The sequence below is a fragment of the Abramis brama genome (assembly GCF_963993115.1).
Source record: "Abramis brama genome assembly, chromosome: 5".
NCBI classification, from domain to species: Eukaryota; Metazoa; Chordata; class Actinopteri; order Cypriniformes; family Leuciscidae; genus Abramis; species Abramis brama.
The window spans coordinates 37,692,770-37,714,176 of NC_139967.1; the positions used below are offsets into that span (position 1 = coordinate 37,692,770).

The 21,407-nt window shown below is 38.3% G+C and overlaps 1 protein-coding gene across 1 annotated transcript in view; it reads right to left on the reverse strand.

Moving 5' to 3' along the window:
- cldn15b (claudin 15b) overlaps positions 1-21,407 on the reverse strand; it is a gene marked incomplete at its 3' end in the record, with an annotated part of 112,984 nt that overhangs the window by 47,694 nt on the left and 43,883 nt on the right. The window contains exons 4-5 of the mRNA XM_084115355.1: positions 21,273-21,378; positions 17,355-17,471 (exon numbers count right to left, since the gene is read on the reverse strand). Coding sequence (XP_083971481.1) covers positions 17,355-17,471; positions 21,273-21,378 — 223 coding nt within the window. The remainder of the gene's footprint in view (positions 1-17,354; positions 17,472-21,272; positions 21,379-21,407) is intronic.

Here is a 21,407-nt window from a genome sequence, read left to right on the forward strand (position 1 = left end):
TGTAAGTTTTAAAGTATTCAGAGCCTCTAACAGAAATAATGTTATGTGATCAACCTGTTGAAATTGTGAAGACTTTTAATTATTTGGGAACCATGATTGACTGTAAATTGAATTTCTCTGATAATGTGGATCTTATTTGTAAGAAAACAAATCAAAGTCTATTCTTGCTAAGAAAATTGAGATAATTTTCTGTAAGTCAGGTTGTTCTGTGAAGAGTTTATATTAGTTTAATTGAGAATGTTTTAGGCTATAACATAACTGTGTGGTTCGGACAAGTTACATCTGTGAATAAAGTAAAATTAAACAGAATTACAAGAGTAGTAGGTAAAATTATAGGATCTAAGCAAAAGTCAGTTGCTCAGTTATATGAAATTGCTGTTCAGAGAAAAGCTTTGACTATAACACAACACACCCCTTGAATCATGTTTTTGAATTATTACCATCACGTCGTCGTTACGGAACACCAAAAGCGATTAAAGCAATATACAAACAAACTTTTGTACCAAATGCATTAAGTCTTTTGAATAAGGGGTAGGAAATGTGCATATATGAAGCTTTTTATAATGTGGATGTTGTGTATTGTTCGATGTATCGGGTGGATCTTGTGTGTTGTTAATTGTTTTTGTGATTGTATGGCGAGACCAAAGACCAATTTTCAGCTAAGGCTAAACAATAAAGTACTAACTAACTACTAACTACAGTATCTCACGAAAGTGAGTACACCCCTCACATTTCAGTAAACATTTAAGCATATCTTCTCAAGGGAAAATACTATACTATTATTATCGTTCAATTTACAGAAATCCGTCTCACTTTATTCGCTCAATCAGTGTTGCAAACAATGTCACGTATATTATACCTCAGAAAAACCATTCATGGACCATAAACTTGATAGTCAGCAAGAAAAATAACTCTAGAGAGGAGCATTTTGCTAAATATATGCACCATATTACATAATCATTTTTTTTTTTACTGTTCTTAATATTTAATGTATATTTGAATGAATACATAAAGTTTTTATGACAGCCACCATTTAAAACAAAATTAAATGGATTAGAAACTTTATTATTGTTATTATAAAATAGACTTAAAATGTGTGCTCGCCTGTGTGTAATCTAAAGCATTGGCTTGGTCAGACTTCAGTTTTCATTTTATTCTGGAGCCAGAACTCATGCTCTGCTGCAGTGTTGCCAGATTGGAAATGTCTAAGTACCAGAAGCTCAAAATTATCGTATTTGGAAGAAAATTATCATACACGAGTCAAACGTACAGAATACATCTATTTATCTAGACCAACAACTTTCTAACGTGACCTGCAAATTACTTTGTTGTTAAACTATTGACCTCAGCTTGGAAACAACTGACTTAAGCCCCGTGGCAGGAACGTTAACTTGTGCTTGTGAGAGAGAGAGAGCCATTCTCCACGATGATTGGCCAAGAAGACGTAATGTGAGATGAGTTGGAAGAAATGCCTAAGACCCTGGTAACACAACGTTCAACGTTCTCCTCACAATCACCTGAACAAATTATTCCATTACAGTTTGTAATAATGACTTTATGAATTTCTTCAGTGAGAAAATCGAATGCATCAGAAATACAATAGCAAATGTATTACCTTTGACAGCATCTTGTGATTCAGCCTCAATTATCGCCCCTCAAGAACAATTGCAGTGCTTTACAACTATATGACAGGATGAGCTAAATAAACTTATCTTTGCATCTAAACCAACATCATGTTTTATTAGATCCAATACCCACTAAATTACTGAAATAGCTGTTACCTGTTGCAAAAAGAGAAGAGCCTCTTCTCAATATTATTAACTTGTCTTTATCGTTCAAGCTGGCAGTTATTAAGCCTCTCATTAAAAAATCACAATTAGATCCAAATTAATTAGCAAATTACAGACCCATTTCAAATCTTCCATTTTTGTCTAAAATACTAGAAAAAGTCTTGTCTGCTCAATTGTGCTCTTTTTTTGCAAAATAATTATATGTGTGAAAACTTTCAGTCTGGATTTAGGCCCCATCATAGCACAGAAACTGTGCTCGTTAAAATTACAAATGACTTACTTCTAGCTTCTGACCAAGTTTTAATCTCAATACTAGTTTTACTTGATCTTAGTGCTGCGTTCGACACTATAGATCATAAAATACTCTTAGATCAATTACAAAATTACACTGGTATTCAGGGACAGGCATTAAGTTGGTTTAGATCGTATCTATCAGACCGTTACCATTTTGTCTACTTAAATGGGGAAAAATCTAAGATAATGTAAGTAAATTATGGAGTGCCGCAAGGATCTGTGTTAGGCCCTCTGCTATTTTCAATATATATGCTGCCACTTGGTAATATTATAAGAAAACATGGATTTAATTTCCACTGTTATGCCGATGATACTCAGTTATATATTTCATCTCGACCAGATGAATTCTCTAAATTATCTAAGTTGACAGAGTGTTAAAGATATAACATATAGGATGACCTGTCATTTTCTTCTATTAAATTCGGCTAAGACTGAGGTATTACTTATTGGACCAAAAACCTGTACACACAATCTCTTAGAATACAATTTGCATTTGGAAGGATGTACTGTAACTTCATCCTCTACAGTTAAAGTAATGGGTGTTATATTCGAAAATCATATTTCATATGTTACAAAAACAGCCTTCTTCCACCTCAGCAACTCCGGAACATGCTAACTGTTTCTGATGCAGAAAAGTTAGTTCATGCATTCATGACCTCAAGACTAGATTACTGTAATGCATTACTAGCTGGTTGTCCTGCATCCTCAATAAGCAAGCTACAAGTAGTCCAAAATGCAGCTTCTTACTAGGAAATATACACCAATTTTATTACCTCTACACTGGTTACCTATTAAGTTCTGTATCAATTACAAAGTAATGCTACTGACCTATAAGGCCCTAAATTATTTATCTCCTGTGTATTTAACTAATCTTCTATCATCTACAACCCATCACGCTCTTTAAGGTCACAAAACTCTGGGCTTTTGATAGTACCTGGAATATCTAAGTCCTCTGAAGGAGGGAGAGCGTTTTCACATTTGGCTCCTAAACTCTGGAATAGCCTTCCTGATAATGTTCGATGCTCAGACTCACTCTCCAAGTTTAAATCTAAATTAAAGATGCATCTCTTTAGCCTAGCATTCATTTAATGCATCTCCTAACCTTATACAGTTATATCAGATCAAATGCACATGATTATTCTTGCTTAATGTTATGAACAGCAGCTACGCTAATTATTTCAGATGCCCAACACCTATGAAGATACCTATGATGATGGTATATATAATGTAGCATCGGTGCTGAATTAACATGCACCGATGCTACATTCTTCTAAATGTCATAATCATTTGTAACAAACAAGTATTCATTACTTCAGTTAAATTATTACATTGTTTAAATTAATATCTTTTTCGCTAACTGTGATTTTGTGTATGTACATTTCTGAAAAAAACTTAAGACAGTTACCTCTGAGAACAGGTCACTCTAAATTGTATTGTGGACTCATGAATTTTCTGTAAAGCTGCTTTGAAATTATGTGTATTGTGAAAAGTGCTATACAAATACATGTGAATTGAATTGAATATTATGATACAACAATCTTACATTTGGGAGCAATTTAGTGAGAACATACAGTACTGTGCAAAAGTCTTAGGCATGTAAATCAACTAACTTTTAGTTTTTTTTTTTTTTTACAAAAGTGCACTGAAAACATCTCAATTATGTATGTAACCCTCGTTCCCTTAAGGAGGGAACAGATACATACGTCGGAACTGACCGACGAATTGGGGATCGCTTTGAGAGACCAATCTACTTTGAGTGTAAACTAAACGAGCCAATGCACATTGGCATGCGATAAGTTGCATCGGCTGTGATGTAATGAGCAGAAGGTGCATCGCATATTAGTTTTTCCGCTGAGGAGCCAAGCTTAGGTGACCCAGCCGTACAGCAGAGGTACAGCAACCGCGGTGACGGGATATATGTCTCCATTCCCTCCTTCATGGAATGAGGGTTACATACGTAACAGAGACTTTTCCTTTCTGTCGGTCATGTTAATTGGGGATATCTACCAACACACCACTGTCGCTGGCCCTTCCAGCGCTCTGCCTCTTGGTCTGCCCCCAACTGTTGGAGCGGAAAATCAGGGCTCAAGCAGAGAAGGTCAGTCACTGCTGTTCCACAAGACACACTCAGTGTGACTATTGAATAACGCTGGAAAACGTGCCCTTCTATGGACAGGAAGCCACATCCTGCCTGTAGTGATGTAAAATGTGGAAGTTACACATATGGACTAGCCAAGCAGGGTAGTACAACATATGGAAGTCTCTGGGGAGATTCCTGCATAGTTCTATGGAGGAAAGAACACCAGCAGAGACGACAGAGCAGACTCTGTCGAGGCAAAGACACGGGCTAGCCAAACAGGGTAGCTGTACCGTGGAAGAATACACATATGGGATCGCCGCAGGGATCACTAAATATGGACACCCAGCCTAACACAGGTTCCACAATGCATATGAGTGTAGGCCTGGCGTCAGATGCTCCGCCACGTCTGACTGCAAGGGGTGACGGAGGAACTCAACAGGGTTAGGCATTTTTGGGGAACTCTACTGGAGCAAATAGCCACACGTATCCGGCCCAGCGGGCGGGAGTGGCGTTGCAAGCCGACACTTAGAATGAGTCCCTCGCGCTACTGGCCACTTGGGGCGAGTATATGGGACGATATCGGCTCTACAAGAAGGCTATAGAATCTAGCGAATGTGTTAGGTGTTGCCCACCCCGCAGCTCTACAAATATCTCTCAGTGAGGTCCTAAAGCTTTGCATTCTGTCCACGTATAACCGCAGGGCACGGACGGGACAGAGAAAAGCCATGGTTAGGTCTGCCTCCTCCGAGGGTAGTGCTTGCAGGTTCACCACTTGGTCCCTGAAGGGAGTGGTAGGAACCTTTGGCACGTATCCAGGCCGGGGTCTCAGGACAACGTGAGAGTTGGCCGGCACGAATTCTAGGCACGATTCGTCGACCAAAAATGCTAGCAGGTCCCCTACCCTCTTGATGGAAGCCAGTGCAGTCAGGCTGCACTATTGAGCACGGCAGGGATTTGAATGACATAAAGCGACCTCAGATGCTTCTGACTCCAAAGGAGGAGATGGCGGGCGAGTTGCAACATGCAGTGTAGACCACCTTGTCGGTTGATGTACGTAACAGTCGCAGTGTTGTCCGCAACGACCAGTACGTGCTGGCCATGTAGCTGCCCCTTGAGGCGGCCCAGCGCAAGACATACTGCCAGCAACTCGAGGCAGTTGATGTGCCAATGCATTTGGGGCCCCGTCCACAGACTCGAGACTGCATGCCTGTTGTAGGTGCCCCCTACAAAAAAAATGTGAACGCTGTGTTCCCGGAGTGGAACAATGGCTGCCTCTTGACCTTAGTAAAGACGCAAGGTGACAAAGACAGCCAGAAGGCTAGGACTTTGTACTGATATGCTCAACCCTCAAACGAAAAGGGCAGTAACGGTCTGTGTCGAGGAAGAATTGAGACATGAAAGCACACGTCCTTCAGATCGATTGCGACAAACCAATTTCGGGGACGGATGCATTTGAAAATGCGTTTCTGCGTTAAGATCTTGAATGGGAGCTTGTGCAGGGCCCGATTCAAGATTCGCAGGTCCATTATTGCCCGTAACCCACCGCCTTTCTTGGGTACAATGAAGTAATGGCTGTAGAAATCTGTCTTCATATTGGCTGGCGGGTCCAGCTTGATCCGGCTTCTTTTGAAATAATTTTAACAATAGTAGCGAAGTATAAATGTACAAACTGTCTGAAAGGTATGTTCCTCAGTATCCTTATAGAACTGTATTAACCCTCTGGGGACCAAGCTGTTTTTGGGGTCCTTGAGATGTTCTGACATGCCTTGACATTTGTGCTTTTTTCAGTTATTTATAAACATGTTAATGGCAAAAGTGTAAATTCACTCTATATAGCACAAACAGGGCTACCATAATATGCGAGCAAACTGTATGTAGATGTTTGTATTTTTAAGAGAATAATGTTTATGCGTGGTTATTGGAAAAAATTAAAATGAAAGTTGCTGAATTAAGACCACAAAACACATATTAAATATGTGTCCACAAGACTTTTGACTAATGGATGCTGTCCCTTTGAGTTCTAGCTTCAAAATGATGTAAAAATAGTCTTGCTTTATCATTCACAAAAAAAAAATACATTGATTTAAATGGTGTAAAACAGGTTTTGCTTGGAAAGCCAATATGCGAGGGGGAGGAGTAGTTTACACCTTAGATTATGAATGTCCCACCCACTCTGCATAATGAGCCATTCACTCAGGTGTGAAACTGACTGAGCCACAATGCAAGGACAAAAGATGTATTTAGAAGAAGACTTATATTGACCATTTAAGATTTCGCTTACATCTCTCTTGTAAATATGTTTTGCTATTTTATTAAAAATGTTACAATTACAACAATAATTACAATTTCAACAATATTTCAAGTGTACTCTTTCTTTGTAAAAAAAAAAAAAAAAAAAGATTATAGGCCTACATTTTATTTTTATTTTTATTCTCTTGAGATTTTATTTTTTATTTATTTGACAAAAATAGTTTTTTTTTGCAGTTTAATACGTTGCTTATACAAATACATTTTATTTCAACATATTCCAGTCGATTTTTACTCATCTCAGTAGGCTATAGCAAAGCAGTTTATTCTTTCACACACAGACGCGCGATTCATATTTAGGCTAAACAGTCTTTACAAATATGTCCCCTTCATTCATCTCACAGAAAGGCGAGTCATATTATAGAAATGCGAATCATCTTTTTGCGGTTTACATAGGCCTACACTAACGTTATTCCATAACGTTATTCCACACGTGAGAAAAGAAAACAGCCTACCTCACTCCTCAGCGGAATCTGCTCCTCATTTCAGGAGATATTGCTCCTCATCAGCACTGTTCTGAGGAATCTTTTCTCCATAAGGTAGGCTATAATGTCTCACTCGCTAGGAGTCGCGACGCGCTTTGTTTACAGCTGATGTGGGCGTTTCACAGCTCTGAAATAGTTCTCAGAATTTGCGTTTGAATAGCACGCGCTCTCCGGGGAGTGGTCACATTACTGTGAATTAGCTCGTAATGAGCTCGACAGGAGTCGCTCTCTTTTTATACAGATTACAGAAGCTGAGAATATTTGTTTTTTATATAAATGACTTCATTTAAAAGATGCGATCTCAAGCTTTATGCCCGTGGGTCTGTTTGCCTGTTTGACTGAATTTTCGCAGAGTTATAGATCATTTTCGAACGCGTTTCAAATGGGAGTTTACTGACAGAGAGAAGGCAGAAATCGCATCATGTTAATTTTTCTTTATTTGTCAAAAAGCAAAACACTTTATTTTTATTGTGAGTATACAGAAAAAAAATAGAAACTGAACAGGATCGATTGATGTATTACACGAAAATGAAAGATCAAAATTAACAGAGCATTTAGTGTTTATTTTCATTGCTAAAAAAAAAAAACGAGCAAAACGCGCGGGCGCGTTTGTGGTCCCCAGAGGGTTAAAAGCAATATCACACTTGCAGCTGTGCTGTACCAAACATAGTATCTCATTGAGATTCCATCAATCTCAATGGAATACTAATGTCAGGATTATGTATAGTTTTACTGTTGGTTTTGTTTGATCTGTTCTTGTTTGCCTGTGTTCCCTGTCATAGTTAGTTGCCTTGGTTACTGAGTACTACACCTGTTCGCTGCTATGTTGATTACTCCTTGTGTATTTAAGCCCTTTGTTTACTCTGTTCTTGGTTTGGTCTTGTTTATGTTATTGCGCAGTTCAGTTCATTCAGTTGATTTGTCTCCTGCATATTCTCTTGGATTATTAAAAATTCATTTTGATCTACATCTGCATTTTTCTTTCTTTTTTCTATTTGTTTAAAAATGGACTTACTAAAAGGAGCAAACCTCAAGGGCCATACAAGGAAATTTTTTTGATCTGGCATTCCTAACCCACAACCCAGATCACGCGCTGTGCATCTTTTACTACACAAGCCTCAGAAAGTGATACAAGGCACACTTGCCTGGAGATGTTTGTGGAGTGGGTGCTGGAGTGGGTCTCCGTTCACCAACTGCCCCGCTGAGAAGGACATCACAAGCCCCACTTCAGACATAGAGCCCAGCCTGCATGGAACCTTTGCCAGATCCCACTGCAGTCGAAGACCCAAAGCCTGCTGTGATGCCAGTGCCAGACCGAATGCCCAAGCCAACCATTGCCCCGGAGCCCAAGTTTAAAGAAGAGTCTGACCAGGTGCGTGAGCTGGGAGCATCGGTCATTCCACTGGGTATGCTCATGTAGTATAAGGGAATGGAAGGGAGCTCCACCCACACTCAGTTAAGGGTGAGCTACAGCTGGCCTCTGTTAAATATTATGAGGATTTGGAAGAGATAATCCCTGTAGTCTCCTGTCCCACCCAGCTGCAAGTCTCCTGCATCTCCGCTGGTGCCACCCAGCTCAAAGTCTTCTGTGTTTCCACTGGTCCTGCCCAGCTCAAAGTCTCTTGTGTCTCCAATGATCCCACCCAGCATCTCTCTCCCACCTCATCTACTAAAGCGAGCCAGTCCTCTGTATTGTATGTTTACACTGCTAATCATACATGCAGCATATTTTGCACATTACATATTTTTGTGCATTTTTTTGCTTTTTTTTTATACCCTAATAGGGCAACGTATCCTGGGAGATACAACTCATAAAATCCAAACTATATCAAATTTATCAAAACTTCCTTTTTATATGTTTTAACCAAGTCCAGATGACAGAAGAAAAGTGACATGAAATATTTTTTTTGCTGATCATTTTCCACTCTTGCCTGTTTTAGGGTTAAGCCCTTGGTTTCTTCTGTTCTTGGTTCATCTAATTAATGTTATTGTGTTGTTGCCCTGTTGATTTGTCTCCTCTTTTAAAAAGACTTAAGATTCATTCTGATTTGTGCGTGTTCATCTACATGCAGTGCTCAAATTTATTGTGTTATGTTAGTCTGGCAATTTATTTATATATTGATCATTGATATAGTGCTGTTCAGGAACAATATATATATATATATATATATATATACACACATTTTCTGTACAGGCAATGGTATAAAAAAGAGAGATAAGCTATCTTTATTCTTTTAAATGGCTCAACCCTGAGTTTTACTTGATTTAGAGAGAGAGACAAAGCAGCAGACCCAAAAGGGCAACCATGACAAAAGAAGCAGGTGACTACCTTAAAATAATAAATATTTTAGCTAAATAATGACTATTGCCTTTTAGAGCTGCTGTACAGCAGAATCTCCATATTTGAGTTTCCATAATTGATTCTGTTATTTTCCTATTTATAACTGTGAAGCTGTTTTAACACAATCTGTATTGCATAAAGCACCATAGTCCAGGTGATGTGTGCAAATTTGAGGTAATATAGAAATAAAGGTGACTTGACTTGATATCCACCTTATTTTATAACACCCTGTTATAACACGGAAGTTGTTTTTTCTGTGAATGTGCTAGACTTTCGATTTATTAACCACGATAGGGAAATAATGATAAGAATACAAGTGCAGTAAACTGTAAAACTGTTTGCGCTACAAACCAGCATGTTTATAATTAACCCTTTAGAACCTGAAGCTAAAACAGGTGTTTTTTTTACATATTTAGATTTTTTGACTGTAAAATTCTAAAACAATGTGCTATCTTCATGTGCAAGGTGTCATCTTTTTCAGAAAAAGATTAGCTTTCAACAAATAACAGTTATTTACCATTAGTGTGTGTGGTGTGTTTGTAAATAGAATTTAAATAGGCAAAAATAAAAAAAACGAGAATAAATTTACAGATTTTTATTTAGAAAAAAACTGAAAAATCACGAACGAAAGAAACTAACACTTTAAAGTTGAAAAATGAACTATAATACATATATACAAGTCTTTTCTGTGACATTGGGTTGCCCAATTTTCATTTAGGACACTTTTTTTCATACACACACACATACAAATGCATGCATTCATAGGCGGCACGCATGCATACACATGCACACACCACATGCTAATATACGTGAAAGAGTAACGGCCATCCGCCCTGCCAAGTTTCATTAAAAATCATCCCAATCCCCTCTTTTTGCTGTCTACCACTTCTTTCGCCATGTATTTGTTTGTTTCTTTTATTATTTTATGCAATCCAAAACACTCTAACCTGCCACGCTTCGTATCTCTCTGTTCAAATCCTTCCTTCTCGCTCTGCCAGAAAGCTGCTGTCAGTTGCTGATGGAAAGCAAGAAATTACCGTAATAAGTCATAATTGCCGAAAAGCGCATGTTGTCTACTGTCAGAGGCAATTTTGAATGGTTTTGATAGTGCAAACGGTTGAAGAGTAACGGTAAAATGAATATCCTTGCTGGTATGTGTCGGCGATGGCACAGCCGGTTCTAAAGGGTTAAGAAACTACATTAAAATAATATGATAAGAAATCATCTCAGTTATGTTATAGAATCGCATGTAACCGTAGATCCCTGAAGAGGGAACGAGGCGCTATGTCGAAATGCTGTGGGAACACCTTTGCTTGATTGCGTCATGAAGCACGAATGAAACCAGTCCAATGGTGTGACAGAACATCATGTGACGTCATCGACCAGGAAACTGTAAAGCACACCTGAACCAAACAGCATCAGCCTCTGATAGGCTGAAGCAAGTCGATCCCGGGCATGGCTGGATGGCGTTTTATTACCTCTTCAGGGAACTAGGGTTACATACGTAACAGAGACGTTCCATTTCAAGGGAACTCGAGCTGCGTCGAAACGCTGTGGGAACATATACCCACGCCGCCATAAGAGTAAGTGTCTGTCTGTGTGAAATCAATGTGCACATCTAGGCAAAAGCACCTGCTCCCCTGGATTGGAGCCGAGGTCCAGGTAGTAAAGCCTCACAAATGTATGCGGTGAGGATGAGCCTGCCGCATTACAAACATTTTGGAGGGAAACTCCTGACAGTAATGCTTTGGAAGCAGCCATACTCCTAGTGGAGTGGGCCCGTACAGCCAAAGGTGAAGGCTGACTGGCCGACTCATACGCAAGTGAGATGGCCTCAACCACCCACTTGCTCATCCTCTGTTTAGATGCTGGGCACCCCTTTGTGGGTACCCCAAAGCAAACGAACATTGTTCAGACTTTCTCCACAGTACTGTGGACGTAAGCATCTCAGGCCCTAACTGGCCAGAGCAGATAAAGTTACCCTAGGTCGGATGTCTGGAGGAGGACAGAAGGCCTGCAGGATCCTTAGGAACGTAACCTGGTCTTAGGGTGAAGAAAACACTTTACCATACCAGGAGCAAATTCCAAGCATGAGGGAGATACAGAAAGTGCTTGAATGTCTCCAATTCTCTTGAGAGACAAAATAGCGAGGAGAAAGACAATCTTTAAAGAGATATTCTCAGAAACTTCCTCAGTGGGCTCAAATTAAGCTAGGGAGAGGCTTTCTAGTACAACAGCCAAGTTTCATGTCGGCACCCTCGTGTGGACTGCTGGCCTCAGCCTCAAAGTGCCATAAAGGAAACGAGTTATTAGTGGGTGTCTCCCATAGATACTCCACTCAAAGGGACATGGTAAGCAGCTAGAAGGATTGACCCACTCGCCTGAGAGAGTAGGTCCCTCCTGATCGGAATCTTCAGAGGAGAGCCGTCGAGGAGAGACACTAGGTCCGCAAACCATACTCGGGCCGGCCAGAACAGGGCTACTAGCATTAGACTGACCCCATCCTGGCGGACCCTTTCCAGAACTCCTGGGAGCAGAGCAATCGGGGGAAATGCGTACAGACGTGACCTCGGCCACATCTGCACCATAGCGTCCAACCCCAGAGGGGCTGGATGGCTGAATAAGAACCACAGTGGACAATGTGTGGTCGCTTGGGATGACCCTGATCATGCGGAGTGGGTTTCCCCTCGGGAAGAACCCCTTGGTCCTGAGCCACCACTGCAATGGTCTCATGTACAACAGGCCGCAAGGCCTGCCATCAGATCTAACAGTTTTTGAAACTGCTTTACAGTGGCTGGCCTACAAAAGGAAGAACACGATATTGGTACGCTTCGCCCCCGAAAGCAAACCTCAGGAACTTCCTGTGTTGTGGAAGGATGGATATGTGGAAGTATGTGTCCTTTAGATCTAACGTGACAAATCAGTCCTTGGATCTGATTTGTGACACGACTTGCTTGAGAGTAAGCATCTTGATTTCTTTATTGAGCTTCCCTACAGCGCAGACCTAAAATCGGATGAAACCCCCCCATCCTTCCTTGGGATAATGAAGTACCGGCTGTAAAACCCAGACTCCCTGCTGGGGGGAGGAACCCGTTCTATAGCCTCCTTTTGCAGAAGAGCTTTTACTTCTAGTTCCATAACCAGAGCCTTCTCAGGGCCAGCCACTGTGGATAGGACCCTGCCTACGGGACCCAGCGAGATATATTTGGTAGACGTTTCCAATCTGCCAGAAGATCTACTAAGGATACTAGTCTCTCGAGACTGGCCTCTTATATATTTCGAATAATAACTGTCCTCAGAACCGCTTTACCATAAGTACTGATTTTAGAAAAGGCACGAAGCTCTCAGCACATGCCCTTACCATAAGCATGGATTTTAGAAAGGGCACAAAGCATTCGGCGCGTGCCCTTACCATAAACATGGATTTAGAAAGTGCATAGTATTTTATGCAGCTAAAAGCCAGAAAGAAATATAATTTAATTTCACAAAATTAAATAAAACCATAAACATGGATTTTAGAAAGTGCATAGTATTTTATGCAGCTAAAAGGCCATAAATATATTTCATTTAATTCCTCAAATTGAAATGCAGCCAATAACAATCAGACAAGTATTTCATAGTCTAAATTACAGGCTGAATATTCATATTTGAATACAAAAAGAATCATAGCTTGCAAACACACATTTTAGTTGTGATAATAGGAAAAAGAGAGAAAGGGGAACTCCTTGAGCTCAGTTTCCTCCACATTATAAATATATTGCGGACCTATAGGCAACGCGAGAAAAAAAAAATCAACAGTAGATTCTTTATGTTGACCCATAATCCAAGATCCGAGCTAGTTAAAGGAACTATGTGTAGCTTTTTAGGTATTTTATTATCTAAAATCAATATTTTTATTAATAAATATGCCCTCAATGGTGTACAAATACCTATGCCAATGATCAGACTAATCCTCGTAAACGAAGAATTTATTATCTTTATATACATGGGACGGGTAGGTCCACGGAGGCTTCCATGTAGATCCGCCATCTTGAAAAACTATAATAGCAGAGAGGGACAAAAAGTACTAGGCCAACACGTTTCCACAACGCGTTTTCGTTCAGAACCAGCGTCACATGACTGAAGCCAGCAGAAGCGGAGGAGCAGAGCAGTGAGAGGCGCTTGTCACTGCCGCGGCAAGTTTAAAAGGATGCACTGCACGGTTATTTATACACCGTTCATTCATACATATGCTGAGTCACAGGATGAGTCCTCATCGTCGAAAAAGTCCAGAAAAAACAAGGGTTAATGTCGGGATAGCTAATGCAGGAGAAAGCTTTCAAAAGAGACCCTGAAGTTGCCTGCTTTCTTCTCGACAGGTAAGTCAATGTTACGGTCTTAATTACAAGCTTTTTTTTCATTGCTTGGTTGTGTACTTTATTATATAGACAGTAGAACATTTATAGTTAAAAGTTAAACAGGCTCTTTGATGAATAGCAGCTATTGAGTAAAGTAACATTAGAGAAGGCTCTGATGATGATGATATCTAACAATGCACGTACTTCAAAAAATATAACGAGTAAAGAAGGCATTACTACTAATTACCATAGTTAATGTTTTTCACAGTCAGTAATTCATACTGTAACATTCTTTTTTTCGTTGTTTCAAGTTTCAGTTTGTTTTAAATAACAAACCTGTTCACCCGAAGAAAAACTCGAAGTGCTATAAGACATCCTGTCATAGCTTTTTGGTACATATGGCTACTGTAGATGCAATGCGCATTTGAAAAAGTGAGGCGCTGGAGAGCATTATTCGTTTGAATGCAAAATACAATTTCACCACTAGATGGGAGAAATTCCTACACATAGTCCCTTTAAGACTCAACAGGGGCGGAGCTAAAACTTCCGATAGTGCGTGTATTTTTCTACACATAGGGAACATTTTTATGAATGAAACTGTCAGCCCACACTGACGTGCATGCACCGCCCCCAAACAAACACTTTAACCGTGTGTATACCTGCTCGTAATGTAGTGAGGGCAGGGAGGGACACGGTTCAAAAAGCAGTTTGCTTCAGCACCTCAGAACTGGATAATTGCAGTACTTATTTGCAGTAGCCTACACCTCATTCGGGGTGGATGTAACCGCAAAGCGTACTTCCGACCCCGAGATGAGACACTGTACCTGGCAGGTGAAGGCAGAGAAAGGGTGAAGCCCGTCTCTAACCCATCTGCCGTCTCTAACCGCATATACATTAGCCGCGTTTCCATTACAGACTTGCGCAAATGTTTTGTGCTATTATCTAAATATCGATAAAAAACTATTGCGAAATGACGGCGTTTCCATTAACCGATGTTATGCGACTAAAACGTCCTTTTTTCTCTCGCGATAAGTCATTCCAAAAATCACGGCAACGGACGTTGGTTTATATAATATCACAGCCACCGCATTATTATTATTATTATTAATGGAAGGAGACGTGGCATTTTATCCAAGCATTAATGGCAGGGAAAGACCCCCGAACGACACATATAAGGAGTTTCTGGGTGTTTCGCCCTCATTTCTGCTCCGAGGTTTTGATTGTGGCATTTCTTTGAGATTTAGAATCCAGTATTCCTATAGGCTAATTATTGTTTCTTTTATGAATTTAATAAAGAACTCTGTCTCGTATTCTGTCCAAACGATCCATTGTGTCCATTTGTTTTTCCTTTTTTAACCCCTAATTGAAAAACGAAAAATGAACGGTTGTTGTCTTTTTAAAACGCAAGGTTGAACACCAAAATTTTAATTTGAACTGGCTACACCAACTGCTGCACAAAAAAGTAAATATCGACGAATTTTCAGATTTTTGTTTATGACTTTTTGCCCCTTTATTAAACATATAAAATATTCACAAATTAATATGGAAAACATGTCGATTTTACTGGTTTTCTAAGGCCAAATTAGAAACTGGAATTGATGTCTTTACCGCAGTGCTGAATGAGAAGAGCCATTAATATTATTAATAAACTTGTTTTCTAAGTGTCGGCTAAAATCACATCTCCATCTCCGCTGTTAAGCAGATGCGCTTTTAGAGAGAAATGCACCTTTCATACGGATTACATAATCAGAAGGTATTAGCTTTCGATTCGAATTTGTTCGTTTTAAAGTGGACATTTCAAGCTTTAGCCAACATAGGCTATATTTTGTTTCAGTTCTCGCGCTCCAGTTTACGGAGATCATGAAAGTGCGTCTGATTGTTTCTTTTATTTTACAAAAGCACAACGTTTTCTTGTTATTGTGAGTTTACACAAATAAAAGTAGTTGAGAATAATGTATTATTATTTTCTGTATGACCAGAAATGAGAGTATTTTAAGTTGTTTCCACTGTTGATAGGAAAATGTAAGTGTTCGCGCCCGCGCCTCCGTGCCATGCAGTGCACGCTCCACACTCAGCTTTGTTCCTTTTTTGCATAAAAGCGTCTTCTAAATATAGCCTATTAAATGTCATAATAAAAATAAAATAAAATTATTATTATTTGCGTAGCTATACATGGACCTCAAACACACCGCGTCTTCTAAGTCAGGTGACTGTAAATGCGCAAAAACTGTTTCCATTGCAGTTTTGCGAAATATTCCTTTTTCGAATTGCCTGAAAAACCACCTCATGTGAGCGTAAAAACTTTTTTGTGATAAATGGGGGTTTTTGCGAAATTGACGTGTTTCCATTAAGCGTATTTTCAATTCGCAATTTCAATTTGCGCAATTTGAAGGGTAATGGAAATGTTTGATGGGTGAAAACTCCTGCCTAGCAAATTCTGAGATGGACAAAAAACACCAAAGACATAGATTCACATACAGCGCTTGCTGAAGACACAGAAGCTGATGCTGTGTGGTTCAGGTGTGGTTTATAGTTTCCTGGTCGATGACGTCACATGATGTTCCGTCACGTCATTGGACTGGTTTCATACATGCTTCATGGCGCAATCACGCAGAGGCATTCCCACAGCGTTTCGACGCAGCTTGAGTTCCCTTAAAAGGGAAACCAGATTTCCATATCAAGCTGTTTTGTACAGCTAAAAATAACTGAAAGCGAATGACACCGGAAGCCATACACATTAAAATTATAAATGTCCACGCCCACTCTTACCTGAAAATTAAGGTGGATAAGGCACTTGAAGACCCACAAAAAACATGTGACCTCAAAATACATTGAAATGTCTCAAAAATCAGATGGCTTCCAAACTCACTGGAGGGTCTCACTGTCAGATTCAGCAGTGACACAGGAATAATTATATATTGATGAACGTCGTCTTGTGGTGCCATCTCAAAGAGGCACAACATCTCTTTCTCTGACCTTTACCATGACTGTTCCCTGCTGGTGGAATGATCTGCCTAACTCAACCAGAGCTGCTGAGTCTGTAGCCATTTTCAAGAAACGGCTGAAGACGCATTTTTTTTCGGCAGCACTTGATCCAGTAATGCTAACACTTTCTCTTCTATTCTATTCTCTCTCTCTCTATATATTATATATATATATATATAATTAGTTTAACTGCTTCTATTGTTCTCATTTGTAAGTCACTTTGGATAAAAGTGTCTGCTAAATGAATAAATGTAAATGTAATTACTTCATAATGTCTCAGACAGCAGTGATAAAGGAGTAGTCAGTAATATCAAAAGGACCTTAAATGAAATAAAGGAAATTTATTTCATTATTTAATCTTCAGTTACAAATGACAATTCCGGCCTTAATGAACAGTGTTGTTAACCGTCCCTTTGCGCCACTTGGTGGTGATTTCGCAAATTAATTTCACATCCTTAAAAGATCACTTTGCATGATCATTTAGACTTATTTTCAAAAATTTTGGGTCACATCATAATGTTTTAGTGCCATGTGTAAGTTTTGATGACTTTGAAATAATTATAAAATGTTAAAAATAGTTTGTTTTGAACATAAAAAAGATTAACATGCATATTTTAATTGTAACTCAATTAGTAAAGAGTAAATAATAGTAATGATAGCAATAGCAGTAGTATAATGATAGTACTATTATCAGTATTACAGTTATTTATACAGTTATCATGGACAGTGTTTTACCTGGTAAAGCGAGCATGGACTGGAAATCCCAACAATTGAAAGTACCCGTGGAATCATCTGCACAGGACATCCAAAGGTTCTCAAAGATGCTGGATGTGATGATAACACTATCATCATCTGAAGACACTTTCCAGTAGTGACTAAGTAATGATAATACAGCAAACCCACACCCCAAAAAACCCAAGAGAAGTGCAATAATTTGCAATATGTCTTTCATATCTCTGGATCTTCTGCGTTCCAAGGTGTTCCGGGTGGCTGGAGATCAGTCTATGTTCTGTGTGCATACTGCACATTTCAAGGAATATAGCCTGCCTGTCTTGCTGTGTTACCACTCTCAGAAAAAAAGGCACACAAGTTGTCACTGGGGCGGTACCTTTTCAAAAGTCACACCTTTGTACCCAAAGTGCATATTAGTACCTCAAAGGTACATATTGGTACCAAAAGTGTACATATTAGTACATAAATGGTACAAAGTAAATAATGACCTTTTTAAAGGGTATGGTCCCAGTAGTAGCTTTTGTATATATTTTTTTTTCTGAGAGTGTGTTAAACATAGTCTTACACAAGTCCAGAGCTTTGACAAAAGCAGACAGGTAACAAAAGAGAACCATCAACCCAAATCAAATCTTGTTCACTTTTTTATACAGCACCATCAAATTTCATAATTCTACTGCTAGCTACACATAGTGATAAATAACGATCAACGATATGTTGCACCAATACATGGAATTTAACCTTGTAATGCCTTTTAAGCTGTTTGATTTCAATGCCTGGTAGCTGCCAGAAGTTATAAATGCATACTGCACGTTACTCTGATAGGTTAAACATTAAAAAGAAAGGTTCTTTAATAGTTTTTGGGTTCAGCAAAAAGCCTTCAGGCTACAGTTTTCATGAACTGATTTAAGGAAATGTGCAAAATATAACACCACTCCTAAGAATTAAAGTTCCAGTTAGAAACCATAAAAGAATTTGATGCCATAAAAAAACATTTATAAAATGCAGAAACCATGACTGATCTCAACAACCCATATAATAACATTAAGAACTTTTACCATCTCTGGTGAAGCATAGGCTACAATAAGTTCAGAAATGTTTTATTATACAGTGAAAAGTGTATAGTAACATTCAGGAATTAATTTATAAAGAGATTTAATTAAAAATTGTTTTTGTCTTTTAATACTTCACCAAGATGTCAATTTTAATACTAGTCACTGGTCATTATCTTTACATAATAGTTTCAGATGTTTAGAAAAAAACAATGAAATAAAGGGGAAAAAAAGTGTATTTGGGTAATCGATACATCATGTACAAAATGTTCATATTTACCATAGCATTAACATGTTCTAAGGACAGCTTAAGATATTGTACAGAGTCTTATCTTTTACACACATGCTGTTTACATTAGAGGTGCTGAATATGTTGATACAACATTCAGTTGTTATAGTGTAATGTTTATTCTGTGTATTTTGTATCAGTAATGTGAGCATTAAAGGTTTACTAAGTTATCGATAAAGATAGGTAATGTTATTTAAGTTATTTATTTTTAGATGAGAACCTAAAAATCTGTTATTTCAAAAAGTAACTAAATTAATATGCCATACATAATTAAATCCAAATGTTACTACTTAATTTGTAACATGATAATTTCAGATATTTTTTAACATGATAAATTTAGAAGTTTATAAAAAAATAAAACACCTTACTAGGTTTGCGATGTTGATAACTGGAATCAAATCACTGCCATCTGTGAAAAAGGGTCAATGGGTTCAATTTTGTTTAATGTACTACTTGACAAACCATAAACTGTCTTTTTCCCATTTTTTCCCCATTTGGCTGATGAGGACTTAGCATTTATTTCCCTTATACATCCCTAAAATATAGTGGATTTCCCTAATATCTATAAAATCCACAAACACAATGCTTGATTTTGTTCTCTACAGCTATTGTATGAATAAGTACACACCACCTCCACTATCTTATTGTTTTTAAAATCGGCTGTATGCTTTTCAAGTAGTCAGGCATCCACTTAATAAATAACTTGGCCTTTGTCACACCTCAATAAACGCTCCCTGACAATGTGATCCTTTACTTCAACAGAGGAGGAGTGGACAGCTATGTTAGGAAATAAAGGATATACCTAAAATTGTGGCTGAATACATCCATAAATTGGACAACTGGCATTGGGAAATCTGATCTCTAAATATATGAAGGACATTTTAATAGCATCATGTTTGGTGTGCCCCAGTTGCAGCTAGTGTGAGTTGCCTAATAATAACAAATTGAGTTATTATTGTGACTTAACAAATATGACTTATTGAGTTCTTTCAAGCACTGGTCATGTCATTGGAAAAGTCACAACAATAAAACCCAACACTTTACCCCGGTAAAGCCGGAACTTTACCCCCTCTCTCAATGTCACTCCTGAAAAGAGGTATGGGTGACTATCCTCACCATTTTTTTTTTTTTTTTTTTTGCAAATTCACTTCTGCCGAGGGTTAATAAATCATCTTTATGACTGAAAAGAGATAAGCAAAAAGATATAAGAACAGCAACCATGACTTCTAAAGGCAAATGAAATACTATGATTATAATCTTAACAAACCTTTAACCCTTAATAATAAACATCAGTGTGTAACCCTGCAGTACCTCTTTTTCTATGAAAAATTTAAAAAAAATTAATGCAATAAACAAAATGGGGTTTAGTTTCATTTGCAGCCTGTGTTCAAAGTTGGCAATAAGCACTGTTGAAATAAATGTAAATAAATAAAACAAAATCAGAAAACAAAATCAAAATAAAACAAATAATCTCAGTGACACACAATGAAGCAAACTCTTTTCTTTGGGTCTTAGTGCAAGAATGAAAACACAAAAGAAAAAAATGTATGCCTTTAAACGTTGTATTCAAATGTTTCCAAAGCAAAACCCCTAACTGGTTTTCAACAATAACATTTTATATCAGTCAGCCTCTGTACTACCTATTGTCTTCTATACCTATAGCTACACACAGATTACTAGATACTTAGAAGCGGCACACTTTTAGATTTGGTCTAAACTGGAAGCTTCCTTCCAGTTCTAACATTCTAACAATTCCAAATTGCCTTAGAATCTGTTCAAATAAAAAGCAACATCACAAATGTACAAATTGGTTTGGCTCTGACTTAAACGTACACAAAAAGGTGCTTTTCTTGTTTAAGAAAAACATTTTTTTAAGAAAATTAAACATTAAATAATACATTTTTATCCATTTCACTTAAAACACACACACACACACACACACACACACACACACACACACACACACACACACACACACACACACACACATTGTTGTGTTCAGTAAGGGTATGTAGGTACAATTACAAAGAATAAAGAATCTATTGTATATCACTTATTGTGACAGAAATAAATATTGTCGAAGTTCCTTTTCTTTTCATTAGAGCGATGTGAATAGGTGCCACTCTGTTTAGCATTATGCCGTAAGTTTAAGATTTTTATGACTTTAAAAAGTACTGGCTTTAACAGGAGGAAGCTAATAAGGCATCAGAGGGTGCCTTACTTCTCTGTCAGTGTCATGATGACAGATATTTAGCAGGCCTTTCTGCATCCGTTCATCGCCCAAAACAAGGCTTAAGGCTTTAAGATTTGGCTCAGGTCATCCACTTATGCAGATTTCTTAGCCACAGCTAAACCAATCAGACCAGCCAATCCTGCCAGTCCAGCCAAACCCAAACCAATGCCACCAACAATTGCCATTCCAACCAGCCCATCTAGAAAACATAAGAGTGAGAAACATGTTCAATGCAAATTCCTTGTTCAATCATGAGACATTTAAAGATTACTTTTATACAGTACCTATACAGCCTACATTACATATTACTATACACCTTAAATAAAGAAATGGACAATATACATGCTTACCTTTCTTCATGGTTTTATTAATGAGTTTCTCCAGATCTAAAGCTTGAGAATTTCCAGGTTCATTCCTCAGTAAAGTCCTGATGTATTTCAGAGCTCTCTCATATTCCTAGAGTTAGTATAAAACAGTAGAATGAG